The sequence below is a fragment of the Camelus ferus genome, chromosome 24 (assembly GCF_009834535.1).
Source record: "Camelus ferus isolate YT-003-E chromosome 24, BCGSAC_Cfer_1.0, whole genome shotgun sequence".
Classification (NCBI taxonomy): domain Eukaryota; kingdom Metazoa; phylum Chordata; class Mammalia; order Artiodactyla; family Camelidae; genus Camelus; species Camelus ferus.
Window position 1 is genome coordinate 18,121,088 of NC_045719.1, and position 19,073 is coordinate 18,140,160.

A 19,073-nucleotide genomic window follows, 5' to 3' on the forward strand; every position below is an offset into this window, starting at 1 on the left:
GATTTTGAGGGGGATTTATGTACTGTGTTCATCTGAAGATTACACTTACCTACATTCTTACCAAGTATGGCTGCATTTCTGTCCCTGTTTTGTTTGTGAGAATCTGAGAAACAACACTCGTGGATGCAGTTTAAATCCATTTATTGGCTTTTTCCCCTTAATTTGCTATCTCACCTCTTCAACTACAGTATAGAGAGTGCCAAGAACTTCTAAGCCTCTATCAGAAATATCTGTCAGAACAGCAAGAGAAGCTCACTATGTCTCTCTCAGAACTTGGTGCTGCTAAAATGCAGGAACAACAGGTAAGCATCTTTTTTCTTACCTTTTCTTGTCTTTAATGGATCCACAAGATGTCAGAAGAGTCATTTGCCTTTTACTGTAATTGTCTCACAGTGTATAATATTGTCTTAAGATGTGCAAGTACAGCATGTGATCGAGTTGGTGTCATTTACTTCTGTCTTGCCTTTCCCTCTCCTGTTCCTGCAGCCCAGAGGACAGGACTGATTGCTTGAAGTAGGCTCAGGGTCAGTGGGGAAGCTCCTGGCTGTATGAAAGCCCAGCAGGAGTGGTAAAGAAAACCCACCACTCTGTTACTTAATGAAGATCAGCTGGGCTGTTTGTTACTCATAAGCCTCTTCTAAGTCATATTTAGTGTTTTAGAATAATAAAAAGTGCTTTGGTGACTTGTAAAAGCTTTAATTGGAGAAAACTGGAATATTGTGCATGATTTTGTGTTTGTATGTATGTATTAATCACATCAGTATATATAAGAGTGTTTTGCATATTAACATTTATATACATATCATCAAATAGTGTATATTATACAATTAACTGAATGTTCAGAACCCTGCCAGCTGTGATGTGAAACAAGCTCTGAGGACTTACTTCTTGCCCTCTAGCAAGTGATACTGGATGTCCTTTTCATGTCCAAGTGAATGTAAATCTTCAAATGGATGAGAATAGCCTTTGTATTAAAACATTGTAGAAAAAAACTATATAGTAGGGTCAGTCATTCATATTAGTATTAAAACATGGATACTGTACCAGTTAAAATGTATCCTCTCCCTTTGAATAGTAACATGTCCTGAATGGTTTTCTGTAAACTTTCTATGGTTGAACTGTTTTGTTCAACCTAGAGACAGCTGTCTCAAAAGAGCTAAGAATTTTGGCCAAGAAAATTCCAATTTTGATCCTCAAGTTTGGACATATGGAAGAGTAGAAAGAAAAAAGAAAGAAGAAGAATTTCACTGGAATATGGTATAGCTTAGACTTTTAACAGATCCCCCCCCCCTTTTTTTCTGAAGTCATAACATTTATAGGAAATGGTCATACTATGAATGGTTTATTTGTATTTTAACTTGAAATATTTTCTTTTGTTCTGTTTTCTGAAAACCTAGGCTATAAAATGGGACAGAAGAAAATGACTGGTTAATCTTAGTTGTTTGTCTGGATCTCTCCTGCCACAGGGGAAAAGGGCAGGGAGTCGTGAGGGTGGCCCTTGCCTGGTGCTCTCATGGGTGGACTACAGAAAATTGTAGCATGAAGATCAGATTGATGCCCTTTGGTTTTGCTTTTGCTAGCCCCTCCCTCTCCATGACAGAGATGTGTGCAAGGGCACAGAAATGAAGGGCGGCCCACTTGGCAAGCATGTTGGAGGCGAGAGGGGGGGATTTTTCAGTTGGCAGTAGTTAAGGACATAGACTGAGAGTTAAGAAATAGTCATTAAGGGGAATCTAAGGACAACCAGATAAGGAGGCCTAACCCTTTTTCTATCTATTTCTGAAATTGGTGAAAAATAAAACTTTCTCAAATATTAGTGTTTAATATTTAAGCTAGTGATTCTTGGAGGTTTCCCTAGAGACCAATCATAGTTAACACTGCCTCTCCTAAGCTAAACCTTGAGAAGGAAACCTGAAAAAAAAAATCACAAATACTAGAAAGAAATTGTTGATCAAAGGTATGGAGAAAGTATGCTCTCAAAAGGAGATACTTTTGAATTTTCATTTTGACTTAATCATAAGAAAATTTATAAAACCATGTTTTCAGAATGTGTCTGGTGGTCAGACTTTAGATCGTGTCTTATATACAATGAAAATGAAATTGAGGCCACCTATAGGCCTCTTTGAACCTAAAGAGGGAAAATAAGTTTCTTTTTGAATGCCAAATGAAGATTGTCACCTTGTCTCCTGTGCTGTCTGATTTGTTCTTTCTGATGGGCTTCTCTTAGCTGCGCAGAGATAAGCACCATCTCACTCACCCTCATGGGAACTGGGTGATTTTGGTCGACAAGCCCACTTCCTGTTAGGAAGGGCATCACTATGAACACTTGAGCCTGAAGAAGGATGTGGTAAAGTTAGATGTCTTCTTTATGTGCTCACTAAGTGACAAAGAAACCAAATCAAAGGTGTTATCCTCTTTGGGTATCTGTAGTATAATGTCTGACTCAGTGTACTCCCAAGCTCCTCGCCCCGTAAAAGGTTTGTAGATAGAACAATGTGATTAACAGCCGACTTCTCATCAGAAACAGTAGAGGAAAGAGGCAGTGGGATGGCATATTTCAAAACGCTGAAAAAAAAAACCAAAAACCAGCAGTCAAGCAAAACTGTCCTTCAGAGATGAAAGTGACATAAAGACATTCCTAAATAAATAGACAGAAAATTCATTGCTAGCTTACCTGCCTTAAAATAAATGCTAATGTAAGTATGTTCAGATGAAAGAAAATGACATAAAACAGTAACTCAAAGTCACACAAAGAAGTCGATCGCTGGTAAAAGTAGTTATGTGTCTCTCTTTTCTTAAATAACTTAAAAGACACCCGAATAAAACAATAATTATAAAACTGTATTGTTGTTGAGCTCATAAGATATAAAGATGTTGTACGTGCGTATGTGTATGTGTATTTGCACAAATGGAGGGGACAGAGGGAGCTCTATTGGAGCAAATTTCTTATGTATTGCTGGAATAAAACTGTCTTTATCCATAGACAACATGATCCTGTATGTAGAAATTCTTAAGGAATCCCCCTAAAAAACTGATAGAATTAACAAACAAGTTCAGCAAGGTTGCAGGATACAGATTAGTATGCAAAAGTCATTTCTATGTGCTACCGATGAACAATTCAAAAACGGATATATTTAATAAAAGCAGCACAATAAAAACACTGAAAATAACAAAACATTGCTGAGAGAAATTAAAGATCTAAGAAATTATTCCATGTTCATGGATTGCAAGACTCAATGTTGTTAAAATGACAATTTTTCCTAAATTAGTCTATAGGTTTGTTGCAATCTCTATCAGATTTCCAGCAGAGTTTGACATTTTCTTTTTTGCAAAAATTGGTAAGATGATCCTGCAAAGGAACAATAATAGTCAAAAACAATTTGAGAGAGAACAGTAAAGTGTAAGATCACTCTTTCTAATTTTAATGTTTACACTAAAGGTACAGAGATAGAATTATAACCTGACTTGTATGACTTTTGACTCCTGGTGAAATGGTTTTACTCCCATGACTATGTTATGTTGTATAGTAAAAAGATTATTTTGATGTGCCTAACCTAATTACATGAGAAAAGTGGAGCGTTTTCCCCAGGTGGGAGCAAAAGGGAAAGAGAGATTTGAAGCATAAGAAGGATTCAAATACCATTGCTGGCTTTAGAGGTGGAAGGGGTTAGGAAGCCAAGAATGGTCTCTGACCAACAGCAAGAAAATATAATTTAAGTCTTACAACCACATGGAACTGTATTCTGTCAACAACCTGAATGAACTTGCAAGCAGGTTCTTCCTCAGATATTTCCAATTAGAGACCTGCCGAGCTGATAATCCTGATTTCAGTCTTGTGAGACACTAAGCAAAGATTCTAGCCAAGCCTGCCTGAGCTCCAGACCTACAGAAATGCGAGGTAATAAATTTGTGTTACTGTAAACCACTACGTTTGTGGTAATTTGTTATACAGAAATAGAAAGCTAATGATGGACATATAGATCAATGAAACAGAACTGTGAATTCAGAAATAAACTCTAGCAATTATGGTCAATTGATTTTCAACAAAGATGCAAAGGCAATTCAATGGGGAAAGAATAATCTTTTCAACAAGCATTGATAGGACAGTTGGAGATGTGCAGAAAAGATCGATTTAGACCCTTCACGCCATGCACAAAAAGTAACTTTAATATTATTCCAACATTTAGAACACCTTTTTTGAAACCTAACTTCATATATTGGTTATCATCAGTACCAGGTTTTGATCTCCTTCAGGTGCAGTGTTTTTTACACATACTGCAGTGACCACCTGAGCTTGAACGCTGATCACAACATACCATCTAGTCTTATGTAATTAATAGTAATCACAAGTATTGCCTTTAATTAAGAGAACAGAGTATTACTTTTATGATACATGAAATCCTTCATAAGAAAAGAAAAAGACTTTAAAGACTTAGACACAGACAGGAGACCATAAATCTCCGAGAACATAGGTAAAGCATTCTCTGACATAAATCATAGCAATGTTTTCCTAGGTCAGTCTACTAAGGCAATAGAAAAAAAAAGCTTTTTTATAAAAATAAAAGCTTATTTATAAAAAAATAAACAAATGGGACCTAGTTAAACTTACAAGTTTTTGCACAGTGAAAGAAACCATAAACAAAAAGAAAAGACAACCTACAGACTCAGAGAAAATATTTGCAAGTGATGGAACTGACAACGGTTTAATTTCCAGAATATAGAAATAGTTCATATAGCTCAATAGGAAAAAAACAAACAACCCAATCACAAAATGGGCTGAAGACCTAAACAGGCATTTCTCTAGTGAAGACATACAAATGGCTTATAATAGGCACAAGGAAAGATGCTCAATATCTCTTAATTATCAGAGAAATGCAAATCAAAACTATAGTGAGATATGACATCACACTGGTCAGAATGGCCATCATTAAAAAATCTATAAATAAATGCTAGAGAGGGTATGGAGGAAAGAGAACCCTTCTACACTGTTGGTGGGAATGTAACTTGGTGCAGCCACTATGGAAAACAGTATGGAGATTCCTTAAAAAACTTAAAATAAGAGTTACCATATGATCCAGCAATCCCACTCCTGGGCATATATCCTGAGAAAACTCTAATTCAAAAAGATACATGCACCCCAGTGTTCATGGCAGCACTACTTACAATAACCAAGACATGGAAGCCACCTAAATGTCCATCAAGAGAGACCGAGCAAAGAAGGCAACGCTTTATCAAAATGCAGAAGAACTAGCCGAAATGTAAATAAGGACAACTATAATAAAGAAAATGAGAATGACTCTAATGAAGAGCATGAGAAGCATGAGGACTTAGTCTCATTTCCTGGCTGACTCACTGTGCTATCTGGTCTGGAAAGAGTAAGCTGTATTATGTGGGAGATCACACCCCAAAATGTGTGGTAGAGGAGAAACTATGCAGACAGGGCTCAAGGAGAGGGCACGAGGGATGAATAAACACTTGTCAAGACCCATAGAACTACATAACACAAAGACACAGGGTGAACCCTAATGTAGCCTGGATTTTAGGTAGTTTAGGTAATAATGCATCAATATTGGTTAATCGGTTGTTACAAATTTACTACTCTAATGGAAGATGTTAACAATCAGGGAAACCATGAAGGGGGGAGAGGGAGTATATGCGAACTAACTGCTTAATTTTTTTTAAACATCTTTTTTATTGAGTTATAGTCGTTCTACAATGTTGTGTCAAATTCTGACTGCTCAATGTTTAAATCTAAAACTGCTCTTAAAATATCTGTTAATTTAAAAAATATAATGAAACTAAAGTACAGGATATAAGCTACTCTAAAATTCTTTGCTACAAAAATTTGTTTTATATTCTAAACAAACTACGTCCTCCCAGCTGTTGGCTGGAACGCCACAAGTTACTTAACTAGAGCATGAGCAGAACTAACCAGCTAGTATCTGTATTGTAAGTAATTTAGTTTTGCATATTTAATATGTCATCTAATTAATACAATAAGACTATGAGATATTCTTAGATGGTGTATTAGTTATCTATTCTCTGTGACAGATTGCTACAAAAGGTAGCAGCTTCAAAGACACTTATTATCCCACAGTTCTGTGGGTCAGGAATCCAGTCAAATCTTGGCTGGTTCCTGTGCTTCAGGGTCTCCCATAGGCTATGACAAACGTGTTGACAGAGGCTGGAGTCTCATCTGAAGACTTGACTGGGTGAGGATCTATTTCCATGCTCACAGGTAGTTGGGAAGAATCAGTTCCTTGTGGGCTTTTGGGATGCTGGCCTCAGTTCCCACCAGGCTATTGGCTGGAGGCCAACCTTAGTTCCTTGTCATCTAGACCTCTCCAGTGTGGCTGCTTATTTCATCAAAACAGGTAAGCCAAGAAGGCAGTAGTCTACTGGCAAGACAGAAGGTGCTGTTTTATGTAACCTAACTGGGGAGTGACATTTCATCACCTCTGCTGTATTAGAAGCAAGTCATGTCCTGCCTACATGCAGGAGATGTTCACACACAGAGGCGCAAGTACCAGGAGACAGGCTGTGATCACTGGGGCCATCTGAATAGCTGCCTGCCACAGATGGAGAAGTTAAGCAAATTGTATGCCACAGTGGTATTTGAGTATTTGGAAATTAGTTAAAGTCTTAGGACCTGTTTCTCTAAATAGTTAGGATTCTGTTTTGCTTTAGAGAAATTTACATCTTTATTTTTGTTGTCTTAAGCACTTGATTTCTCTGGTATTTGAATAGAGTTGAGCCTTGAACAACGTGGGGATTACGGGTTTCCTAACCCCCCACGCAGCTGAAAATCTGTATGTAACTTTTGGCTCCCCTAAAACTTAACTGCTATAGGAGCCCACTGTTGCCTCTTACTGATAACATAAACAGTCGAATAACATGTATTTTGTATGTTATGTGTAACTATATATCATATTCTTACAATAAAGTAAGCTAGAGAAAAGAAAATATTATTAACAAGATCACAAAGAAGAGAAAATACAGCTACAGTACGATATTTATCAGTACCGTAGTTTATGTCATCTGTGTACAGGATGAATCGGCTGTCTCTCACTGCCTGTATCAATATTGTCTTATGTGATACAAACCACTGTAGATGTTTTACAGACTAACACTGGACATCAAAATGAAAAGATAATGTGGGAAAGAAATTCATGCTTATTTACAGGTATAACAGTTCATGCATTGTTAATGAACAAGTGGCAGAATGATTGCTTCATGGGAGCCTAGCCTCTTCACGAATGAGTGAATCATTGTAAAATAAAATTTTATGGCAATCAGTATTACAGTCATGTGGGAAACAAACCACTCAAGATATTTTAAGCACGAAGGAAGTTTATACTAAGAATACAATCTTTGAAAGGGCTTAAGCAGCGGGTTTTATGTTGGACTTCCAGTGGTGACTTCAGACGATATAGAACTAATATACTTGGGGCATAATGCTCTGAGAGCCTCACTGGAGCTATACTGGAACCAGGAACAATGCATCTAATGCTGCCATAATGATCTCTGAACACCCAGGAAACCGCAGAATAGACTCCCACCAGTAAGACCAAGGCATTGGGAAGCCGAGTCAACAAGTCACTGGTGCTTCTGCTGCTGCCTCACTGCTGCTTCTTACCCGAAACACTGAAAAATGTCCCCCTGTTTTGGCATGGCTGGAGGGAATTCTAACGTTTTCACCATTGTCCTTGCTGGAAGAGACAAATGAAAGAAGACCTCCAAGATCATGTGAAATAAGCAGAACCTGTTTGACTTCCAGGGCTCTGGCTGGACGGGAGTCTGGAATATGTGATTTGTAGCCTCCCACTTTTTACAATTAAATGGAGGGTGGAGTAGGACATGCCTCAATGGTCAGCGCAGTATCTGCTTCCATCAGTAAGGGACTGTTCAGTGAGTTATGGTATGTTACACAGTAGACGAAGAATTTTCCCAGGTGGCGGGGATTCTGTAAGCTGGAGTATAATTGCACTCTTGAGTGTTGCTTAATAAATTCTGGTGATTTAAACGTTGAACTCTTAAATCCAGCAATCCCGAAGTCAGTATATTTCAGTTTCTATAATACTGCTATTAAATTAGTGCTGCAAACATTGCTATTTCTTGAAAAGAGTTAAATACCTTCTCTTTTTCAAAGTTAATTTAAAGGATTACAAGACAAGTTAGGCTTCCTAACATCTAGAATGCCATACATAAATTTAGAAAACAAGAATTTTTCAAAATAGGAAATAATGTAGACGAGGTCTTCAGCAGCTTTCCACCTGAGGGGAATCAGCTGCAGATGAAGGACTAAGCTTACACAGAATCAGTGGCAAATATGCAGTAGAACATAGCCTTATCCCCTGGCTCTTCCAAGGGGCGTGCGGATCACTGTTCTTAGAGGAGTGCCCTCGTGGCGTCCTCTCACGTATCACCTGGTGTACGTGCCGGCCCCTGTGTGAAATACATACACAGAGGAAGGATTTGAGTAGGCTCACTGGAAACTTAAAGCTCGGGGACAAGTATTTTAGTTTGCGAACACAAATCTGTGAAGTTCTGCCCTCCCTTGCCCCCACAAAATGAAGTTCAAATCAAAAAGTATTTTTAGATAAAAAATAAGCTATTTTATTTTAAAGTGTGCAAGCAATGAGATTAGAGTGAATTGCCTCAGAAGCTAAATAACCAGACTTCCTGTAACAGATTTTAATTATTTGTATAGTTTTTTTTCCCTCAAATGAAGACTCACAATAGCCGTTTAAAGCAAACTAGAGCAGCTCTTTCATCTTTATTGCAAGCTTCAGACTCTAAACAAAGCAGGAAGCTGGGCAGTGCACTGCTTAATTTTCAAATTGGATTTTTCATTATGTTTTATGATAACTTTTTATTTTTATCCAGTTGCATCTCAGCCTTCTGTTTAGACTCAAGAAGATTTATGGCAAATGATCTGCGTGCTTATTTGGACAAACAAATGCAATAAATCAGTTTACTGTTTCAATAAAACATTAATAGAACACATTATTCTGTTCAATATTATGTTATCTTTAAAATTAAGCAGAACATTAGTGGCAATGAAACTAGTTTCAATCAATACATTCCTGTAATGAAACCTATTGTATAAGAAACTTTTCTTTTTAAGAAGGAAAAATGTCCTTAACACAACTACCAACTTCTGACTCTACAGAAGGCATTTCCCAGCTTCTAAAAATTGTTTGGTAGGATTTCTTAGTGTTTGTTTGTTTCGGTGTTAAGAAGAGGGTTTCCTGAAAGCTACCTTGCATCAGTTACAGCATGAATGTTCCTTAAATGCTTTTTTTTTTTTTTTTTCAAATTGAAGAGTTTGGTTGGCACTTGACCTGGCAGGGACCCACTCAGGTGTGTGCCCCAATGAAATTGAGGTCAGGGAGGATTTTAAGAAAGGCAGAGCTGCTGTTGACAGGAATATAAGAACTGCCAATTTCTCTTCTTGTCTTACAGCATTTCTGGTTAAATTCTTAATGGAGTGTAAATAGACACTTTCCTTAATGGAGTATAGATAGGGGATATAGATTTTAATGTTTCAAAATTCATAAATAATGAGAATTTACTAGGAGTGAGCCCCGATTTAGACCCTCAATGACCCACTATACTCCCTATTCAGATTTTAAAATGATGGCTTTAAAATCAGAGGTGGCTGAAGTCCCAGGACGGTATTGCAGTCTTAGGAGACCTTCACCACCCAGAGACTGGCGGGTTGTTTCTGCTGCTGTGTTCTGTTTAGATAGCAAAGTGCCTTTAGAGACAGTTAATTAGCAAATAGGTAATGATTGGTGGTAGGCTGTGATCAAATACTTTGAGTCGGGATGACTTCCACCCTTTGCCAATGGATCTGTTTGTGAGTTGGGGAATATATTTACTTTCTGCCATGTCTTTTCATCTTCTCTACATGTGCATAAGATCTCACACTCAGAGACAGGTAAATAGGTAAAGCCCTGTCTAGACTCTGCTGAGTGTGCACACATCATACTACCTTCCATATCATCCAGTTTACTGGGATCTTATCAAGGCTCTTTGCTGCTGTCTCATTCCTTAGTCTCCCTGTTAAATTTCTAACTGCTCTACCAATCAATTGCTTGCTCCTCCAGGAATCCATCCTCAGGCTAGCTGCAACATCGGTTATCCTAATTGTCACAAAGGTCACTGTTGTTTCTACAACTCTCAGGGGTGTGGCAGTTTTCCACACTTCACTGCAAATCAAGTCAGGCTCCTTGAGTTACACTGCGAGTTTTCAAGACTTGCCCTACCCTCTGCATCTACCTTTCCTATCTAGCGGGGAGCGGACACGGGAGCACAGCCCCAGTCTAAAATGCTGCACTCTCTCCCTATTCTTACCCAAGGTTTAGCTTGAATAAGTGCTTCTTAATTCGTTGTATGCCTTTGTTTAATTCCCACGGTAATAGAATGGGATTTTTTTCATAATTTAGTATGATTTTAGAAGGGAAAGAAGCTTTATTGAGCTTCTCACTCTGCCACCCCAGAATTCCCACATTCAGTTTTTCTGCTTTTGATTACATCAGGAGCTAGATGTTTGTGCTAGGGACTTACATAAGTAGAACTATCCAGAACCGTTACAGTTAGTGTAAAACAGAAGGGGACAGGAAGTTATTGTATCACTAAAGTATCATTTTTAGACCAAATTAGTTTGCTGATACTATAATGTGGCTATTTTTCTTAATGCTATAATGCAGTTTAATTATAGTTAAACCACCAAATATATTTGGTTTTTTTAAAAAATTATATTTTATTCAGTCTATAGGAGTCTTATTGCAGTAAGCTAAGCATTGAAAGTTATATACAAATAAGTTTCCTTTTGTTGGCACTTGGATAGATTCCTTAAATAATTATATCTTCCAGAAAATACAATCTTTTGTCTTCTACCTTTTTCTAGAAGGATCACAGCATCTTTACAGGAGGAACGGAATGGGGGGTGGGAACCCAAGCCACCTGTGCTCCATAATTCTCTGTGTTTGACAGTTCACAGATTAGAAAAGAAATTTACTTTAGATTGAAATTAATATCTGTAGACATGTGTGCCATGTACATCTTTACATATATATATTACTTTATGCTTATATATGCCCATATTTCTATCCTTCCTTCTCTGGACTGTTAGTAGAATAAAACAGCTAATTCCTATGAAAAATACAATTATCTTAGATTTTTTTAAATGTGAAATTAACTATAATACAATGTTTAAATACTCATGACTGTTAATGTATATTGTTTCCTAACTCTAGAAGTTTTCTTCCCTTGGTATACTGTACCAACTTTTTATTTATACTGTGAGTACTTTTCAATTTTTCTTAAATATGTAAGTATATTAACTCAGAACTATATGATATAAATCAAGGCTGCTATATGATTTCAAGAGCTGTTCCTTAATACCTCACACTCATGCTGTGAGTAAATTGAGAGCCATGAAAATGTTATAAAGTAGAAAAATGTGCATAAATACATATGACATACATTGAACTTACAGAGATGGCTCCTAGGAGAGAATTTGGTGCTTGTTTGTGTTTAGGCTACTAGACTTCCAAATAGTTTTAGCTTCTTTATTCACAGAGGAGCCTAAGGTTGCTAAATACTGTATTAGAAACACATGAAAGGAATATTCATTGTTGGTGAGATTTAGAATGCTAGACAAGAATTAAACGCTAAACGTGCTTGGGTTGTATACATTTGTAAATGTTTAAGTGAGTTATTTTAAAGATGTTGAGCTGAGTAATGTACTTTGTCATCCTGAATTCTTTTAAGTCCTGAAGTACCTACATATTTAGTTTGAACCACAGTATGTATATTTACTAAGTAACATTACTACATAATAGCAAATGGAAGATGTATTTTAGAGCCTTGTAGACATTGCTGTTTTCTAAGCTCGTAGTACTGTAAAAGAATTTTAAATTAAGCTATCCATGGCAAGCAAAATGGCACCTTTGTTGATTCCACATGCTTGACTACAAAAGGTGAAGAAATACTACATAAGGTGAAGATTACATAAGAAATACATAAGGTGAATCTCTCAAAATAAGAAGCAAGTAGCATATTTCGAGACATCTTAAACATCAAGGGTAGTAGTTTTGACCTTCAATTTCGTAAGTCATGCACTATAACACTTCAAGCATTGTGCTTTCTAACTTCATTTCTAACTCAACCTTAGGCTCCTCTGTGAATAAAGAAGCTAAAACTATTTGGGAGTCCAGTAGCCTAAACTGTTCAGCATTCCCTTTTTGAGGAAGAGAGGAATTCTCAGACATACTCGTTATTCAGTTACAAGGTATCCCTTTTCAACTTCTTGAAAATATATAGTAGTCCCTGGATTTATGGAGAATGCAGGTACTTTTTCAAGGACACTAACTCTGGATTTTATCCATTGTCTCCCTTCCTTTATTGGGATTTGGAGATAGCACAAAAATGGTAGAGGAGAATGTGACATAGTTGTATGTTGAAAATAACCACGCTATGCAAAACCACACCATAAAGAACACAAGGCTTATGGGAAAAATGGGATTAGGACTACAACACTCAAGAACTTTAAGCAATACTTAGCCTAATAAAAATAGTAGCACAGGTTTACACAATGTTAAATGTTAGAAGTAAATACATGGGTTATTCAATAAATATGGCCCTTCACCTTAAAACAGACCTGGAGTTTGCTTATTGATGTGAGTGTTTTAAGAGGTGCAGCTTGTAAATTATTGTGATGTGGCAGAAGTAGTTACCTGAAATGAGACGGAAAGTTGTATTACCAACTGTGGAAGGGTGTGGCTTAGGAACCTAGATTAGAAATTGGCACTACACATTCTGTAAATTAATCTTTTGGCCTTCGATCTTGGTCATTTGAGATACGTGTCTTTTGAAGCATACCATTATAACATCTATCTGTTTCATCAGAATTGAAACTTTAATCCAGTGTGTTGCCTTCTTTAATTCCTGTATCACTGCTAGAAATTCTTTTGCAACTTCTCATCTACCCGCGTACCTTTGCGAGACAGATGAAGAGGTATTTGAAAGCACTAAGCCAGCCATAATGAGCATGAAGAGGAGCCACTTCTACAGGATTTGGTGATTCACACTGAAGGTCGTCGCATATTGATAGAGCTTTCTCTTTGTGAAGAAGGTTGTTCTCAGTTATTTTGCTGTTTGGCCTTCAATCCAGATGTTCACCAACCATTCATTGTTTTATGTCTTTAGGCCATGCTCATTCATAATGATTTCACAGCACTCGATCATTTTCTTGTGCTGCATCCCTAACTGAATCCAAGGACCAGTTGGCTTTATTATTCAATACATCTTGTTTTCATTTTGACCTATGAAGAGTGTCCTCTTTGCTTCTAATTTGCCTTTGTCTCATTTTCTCTATAAATTTATTTTATCTTCTTTCTGACCTTCATTAAATAACTTAAAATAGCCTTGTGCATCTGTTTCCTCTTGTAGATTTAGAAAATCATGTGTAAAGCTTTTTTTTTTTTAGCAATTATGATCATATACGTGAAAATGATTTGAATCAGGACCACTATTACATATTTCTGTGGTCAGTGGTTGTCCCATCCCATCAAAATATTTAGGACTCTCCTCACAACTAGTTTTTCGTCTTATTCAATCTTCATTTGTATCTCTTTCAGACTTAGTGACCAGAGAGATAAATTAAGATGCTGTTTTAAGTTCTTCAACATGTAAGTCATATAAGACAGTAATGTTAAAACACGGAATTTGCTAGGGGAAATAGAGTCAATGGACACTCAGTAATTTTGTAGTACATCTGTGAGTTGATAGGTGAACATTTACTGATTGGTATAATTTCTCATCCAGTGCCTTTCTTTTGTCTCATTTCCTTGGGATACGACAACCCGGTCCCTGGCTTTTTCAGCTCTTAAGGACAGCATAAATTACAGAGATCATCAAACCCAACCCTCTGTTTTACAAACATCTAAACTGCCTAAGAGATCCAAAGTGACTTGCCAAAAATAACGGAACTCCTAAATAACGGGACTGGAATTCTAATCAAGGTCTTTCGACTTCAAGTATACTGTCAGTTATTCCATATTCTCTGTTCATTTTTATAGCAAATCAACACATTCCACCTTTCAGAAAATGCAGTGATGATTAAAAAATATGAGGTTTAGCATTTTCTGAGTCTGATAGTTAATGTTAAAAATTTTGGCAGGCCTATGATGTACGTATCCTAAGAGTTGGTACAGCATTTGGTATCTGTTACTAGTATTCTGTCTTTTATACGTTCTGGTGTGCCTGTATTCTTTTAAATCTTGTAATTATTGACTTTAATGTCTTTTAGATTAAATAATCCTGGGTCGTGCCACAATCCCTATGGGAGCTAGAATAAGTTATTAGAGCCTTGCAAATGTGTTTGATTGCCTCATTCTGTTATTTTTCTCTTCCATTGATGGCCTACAGCTTCAGCTGCTGTGCAGTGCAGAAACTTAAACCTCAAGGGCCCATTAGGTTAAACTTGTTTACTGCATTGGTATCTATATGTTAAATGACAAGAGAGTTCAGGTTATTGAATAATTTAAAATTCAGCTCTAATTGGTGTCATATGACCTGGAAAAGGCCATGGATGACGCCAGGAGCATGCTGTGAATTTCTTATAAATAATTCATAAATTAGATGATTCATTTGCCTGGATGTCTTGCTAAATGCAAAAGTTTATAAGTTACAACTGATGATAGAACACCTGTAAGTATTTAGTTCACTACGCTAGAAGGTAATCTACCTTGATGATCTTCTAGCAAAATCTGCCAGTACAGGAGAGTTAATTGCGCTGGGGAGAATGAACATTTATTTGGGATGAGACTTTGGCAAACCACACAGTGCAGCTGTTGCATTCCGTAGCTTCTGTCAGCTTGACAACTGGTTCGCATAAGCTCGACTGAAAACGCAGCGTGGTGTTCTGTGCCTTATTTCACATCAACTCCAAGTGTTCTGGGTAATATAATGACCAGCCCCACATACAGTAGTTTAGGCTTAGAGATATTTATCTAGTTCTTGAATTTCTGACTTCACGATAAAATAAAGAGCACGGGGGAAGGTTCTGAAGTTATAACGTTAAGATTTTTATTCTTCTCAGGCTATCAGTGGGAACATGAGGATTGGTAATAGGGTGCTTGCCAGGATAGTAAATTATTATTTACCATCAGAGAAATGAATACCAATAAGAGCTGTTGGTGCTGTTGACTAATCCTGTGGTTAACAACTCATACATGCATTGTAAGTAATCTCTTCCTAATTATGCAAAGTAAATAACAACCTGTTGCAAGAAATAATTACTGCAGTTTTGTTCACCTCTCTCCATATGGCTCATAGCAGAGATTGGCCAGGCTTATAAAAATGATTTGCAGAAATTTATAAAACATCACTGTTCACTTGTTGATGGAATTTCACAAAGCACTACTACAGTTGTTATTTTTTTTATTATGTGAGAACAGGAAAGCCCTGGATTACCGTAGGGTGCGTGTACCATGTATGTACTTACACACCTGTGTGTGCATGCATACATGCATACAGGATGATATCATAAATGTTTATGATACAGACATCTTTATTTTCTATAAAGTCTTTTAAAGCCTTTGTCATATTTTAAAAAGATATCTTAAAGATTCAGAAAACCTTCTACCAACTCAGAAATTTACTAACCTTCAGGATCAGAAAATTCTTCATTGAGTCCAAGCTAAGTCTTTCATACTTTATTTAAACCTTATACATTTTGCATTGTTTTTAATTTAGTCATTAGCCTGTGTCTACCCCAGTTAGGAGACATTATGCTCCTACTCTGTCATAATATTGCTTGCATTTTCTCCTGGTCTTTCTTTTGTGCTGTGGGTCCCAGAGCATGCCTTGTCAAAGATTTTATTGGCTTCATTTCTGCCACATTCTAAAGTCTCAAGTTGTAGCCAAGATTGTGAAGATAAATCCTAATATGCTACCGTTTTGAACTTCTTTATCTGTTGTGATCCATAGATCATTTTCTGTCTAAACTTTAAAAGTTTATGCAGTGTGTTTTTCCTGCCTAGGTGTGTTCTTCTGTAGCTTTTCTGCTAAATATCATTCTGTTGGTTTCTAATTAAGCACTCCATCCAACTCATTTTCGTCACACATAAAACATGTAAATAGATAGCACATCCCAAGTCATATTGTTCAATTTGCTTATTGAATTTTGAGCACATCTTTAGCATATTCAGACTCCTTTAATTAGAAGAACACTCTATAATTATCAAGTTCAATTGGCAAACTGTGGCAGACCAAATCTAGCCAACTGCATCATTTTGTATGGCTCAGGAGCTAAGAATGGTTTTAACTTTTTAAATGGCTGGAAGAAAAAGTATATTTCATGAAATGGGAAAATGACATGAAATTCAAATTTCAATGTCCACAAATAAGGTTTTATTAAAATAGTCATTCATTTATGTATTATCTCTTGCTTTCACACTACGGAAGCAGAACTGAGTAGTTATGACAAAGACTGTCTGGGCTGTAATGTTTAAAATGTTTATTGTCTGACCCTTTGCAGAAGTAATTGCTGACCCTGCTATATAGCTATGAAAATGAACAAATTCCAGCCACATGCAGCACCATGTATGAACTTCACAAATACGAGGTTGGATGAAAGACATTAGGCACAAAAGAATGTGTGTCATGTGATTTTGTTTATACTTTAAAAATAAGCAGGTAAAACTGAACTCTAGAATGGATATTTAGGCAGGGAAGTATTACAGCAAAGAAGTTATTCCCATTAAAGTCAAGATAGTCATTCCCTTTGGCAAGAAAGGTAGAGACTAGCGATTGTGCAGGACCACCAAGGGCCCCCTGCGTACAGGCAGTGTTCTGTTTCTTGGGTGGTAGTTACATGGACACTGCCTTGTGGTTATTCTCTTAGCAGATCATGATTGTTTTGTGTGCTTTTCTATGTTTATTCTATTCCATATTAAAGAATTTTTTTTAAAAGATCTACAGCAGGAAGTAATGGAAGATTTGGAGTGAGACATAGTCCCATGTCTCACGTATGGTGTTGATGTGACCTTGGGAAAGTTGTGTTGATTCCTTGAACTTCATGTTCTCATCTGTAAAATGGTAATTATAGTAACTACCTTATAGAGTTGTTGTTAAGAATACACGTTGAATATGTAAAACATTTAGCATAGGATGTGGTGAACTCTGAGTTAAGAACAGCCAAAGTGGCAGGGCGTTCTGGGAGTGTGTTCTGCTTCAGTGGTCAATGAAGGTGACCATCTATCTAAAGCTAAGTTCTCTCATCAGAAATAATTTACATGAAATTGTATTCCCTGACCTTCATTTTTCATTTCTCATTTTCAGTCCTTTAAATTTTTTTTGAATTATTTAAAGATTGATTTCAACAGAACTTCATAAAAGAAGATATCCAAATAACCAAGAAGCATAAGTTCATTGATAGCATTACATATCAGGGAAATATAGAATAAAACCACAGTGAGATTTCACTACACACACACCAGATTGACTAAAAATGAAACACACTATGAAGTGTTACTGTGAATGTAAAGCAACTGGAACTCTCTTAATTTGCTGATGGGGATGTGAAATCGAATGACCACTTTGGGAAACTTACTAGCTGTTTTCTAAGAAAGTCAAATATTCACTTACCCTGTGACCAAGAGGAATAAATGCGTGTATCAAAAAAGGCTTGTATGAGAATATTCAAAGCGGTTTTATTTATAATAGCCCTAAACTGGAAACAACTGAAGCCAATAAGAGTATATAAACATATTTTGCAATATTCATACAATGAAGTACTTTGCAGCAATAAAAAAAGAATGAACTATTGATACAACAGCATAGGCGACACTCAAAAATTATGTTGAGTTTAAGAAACCAGGTACAAAATAGTAGCACACTGATTTCATTTATTTGAAGTTCAGCATAGGCAACACTAATCTGTGATCATAGAAATCAGAATAATGGTTACCCCTAGAAGTGTGGGGAGATATATTGACTAGAAAGGGCAGCAAGGACCTTTCTGTAGTAATAGGAATGTTCTGTAAGTTGATCTCGGTGATGACTACGTGGATAAATGCAAGTGTAAAAATTCACCAAGCTGTATGCTTAAGATCTGTGCATTTTGTTATATATAAAGTATAAAGTATGCCTCCATTTTAAAAAAAAATCTAACGGTATCCAAGTTAATGTTTTATATCTGAAAAATTCATATCAAAGCCATATGGCAGAGACAGCAGTTTGGGATTTGTTGCTGGTTTAAGCCTTAGTTAAGAGAAGTTATATTTGTAAATATCATATAAAAAGCATGGAGCAGCCCCAGAAAGAAAAATACGTCTGTTTCATTTAGGCCCACTGTGACTTCCATGTGTCCCAGAGGCAATGTTTGTCTTAACTCCACTAATAAAATAATTTCTTACGTTCAGATTCTAACACGGGGTTTTCTATTTCTCCTCTCTTCTTCCTTAGTCGCTCATGATTCAGCCTAATCATGGATTCTAATTTTCTTTTCTCGAGCTACTGTGACCTGTAACCCAGCTTGAATTTTTCTGTTAAGCTGATACAGTCAACTCATAGTTATTGAGAATGTACTATGTGCAAGCCCCAGTACATACAGAGGAGTAAATATAGCCCCTGCCTTCAGAAATTGTTGCGGCAGGGAAGTCAGTGATAATAATAGGAAACATTTTTTAAAAATATCTTTAAGAACTTTGTATTAAGCACTGTCCAAAGCACTTACATGAATGATCTCATCTAATCATCGCAACAATCCTGAAGAGGCAGTGCAAGGTGTTAGTGGAAGACTGACGTCCTTTGTATGAAGGAGGAAGTTGAAGAACCTCTCTGTTATCTCAAGCAATTCAACTCTGGCCCAACTTACAAACCTCTCAGTAGCAACATAAAGATAGATAACTGAACTCCTTCTTTTTTAAGACAGTTCAAGAGGTGATCTGTTGTAACTGAAGATGCCTTTGGGGGAGTCTCACCCCCATCCACACACACACACACACACAACATACACACCCAATATTCTCCTCGAAGAAGTTTGGGTAAATAAAAGG

General features: G+C 36.8%; 1 protein-coding gene across 1 annotated transcript in view; it reads left to right on the forward strand.

The window, feature by feature from the left end:
• KIAA1328 (KIAA1328 ortholog) overlaps window positions 1-19,073 on the forward strand; it is a 168,568-nt gene that overhangs the window by 72,834 nt on the left and 76,661 nt on the right. Inside the window, 1 exon segment of the mRNA XM_032467269.1 lies at window positions 175-302. Within this exon segment, the coding sequence (XP_032323160.1) occupies window positions 175-302 (128 nt within the window).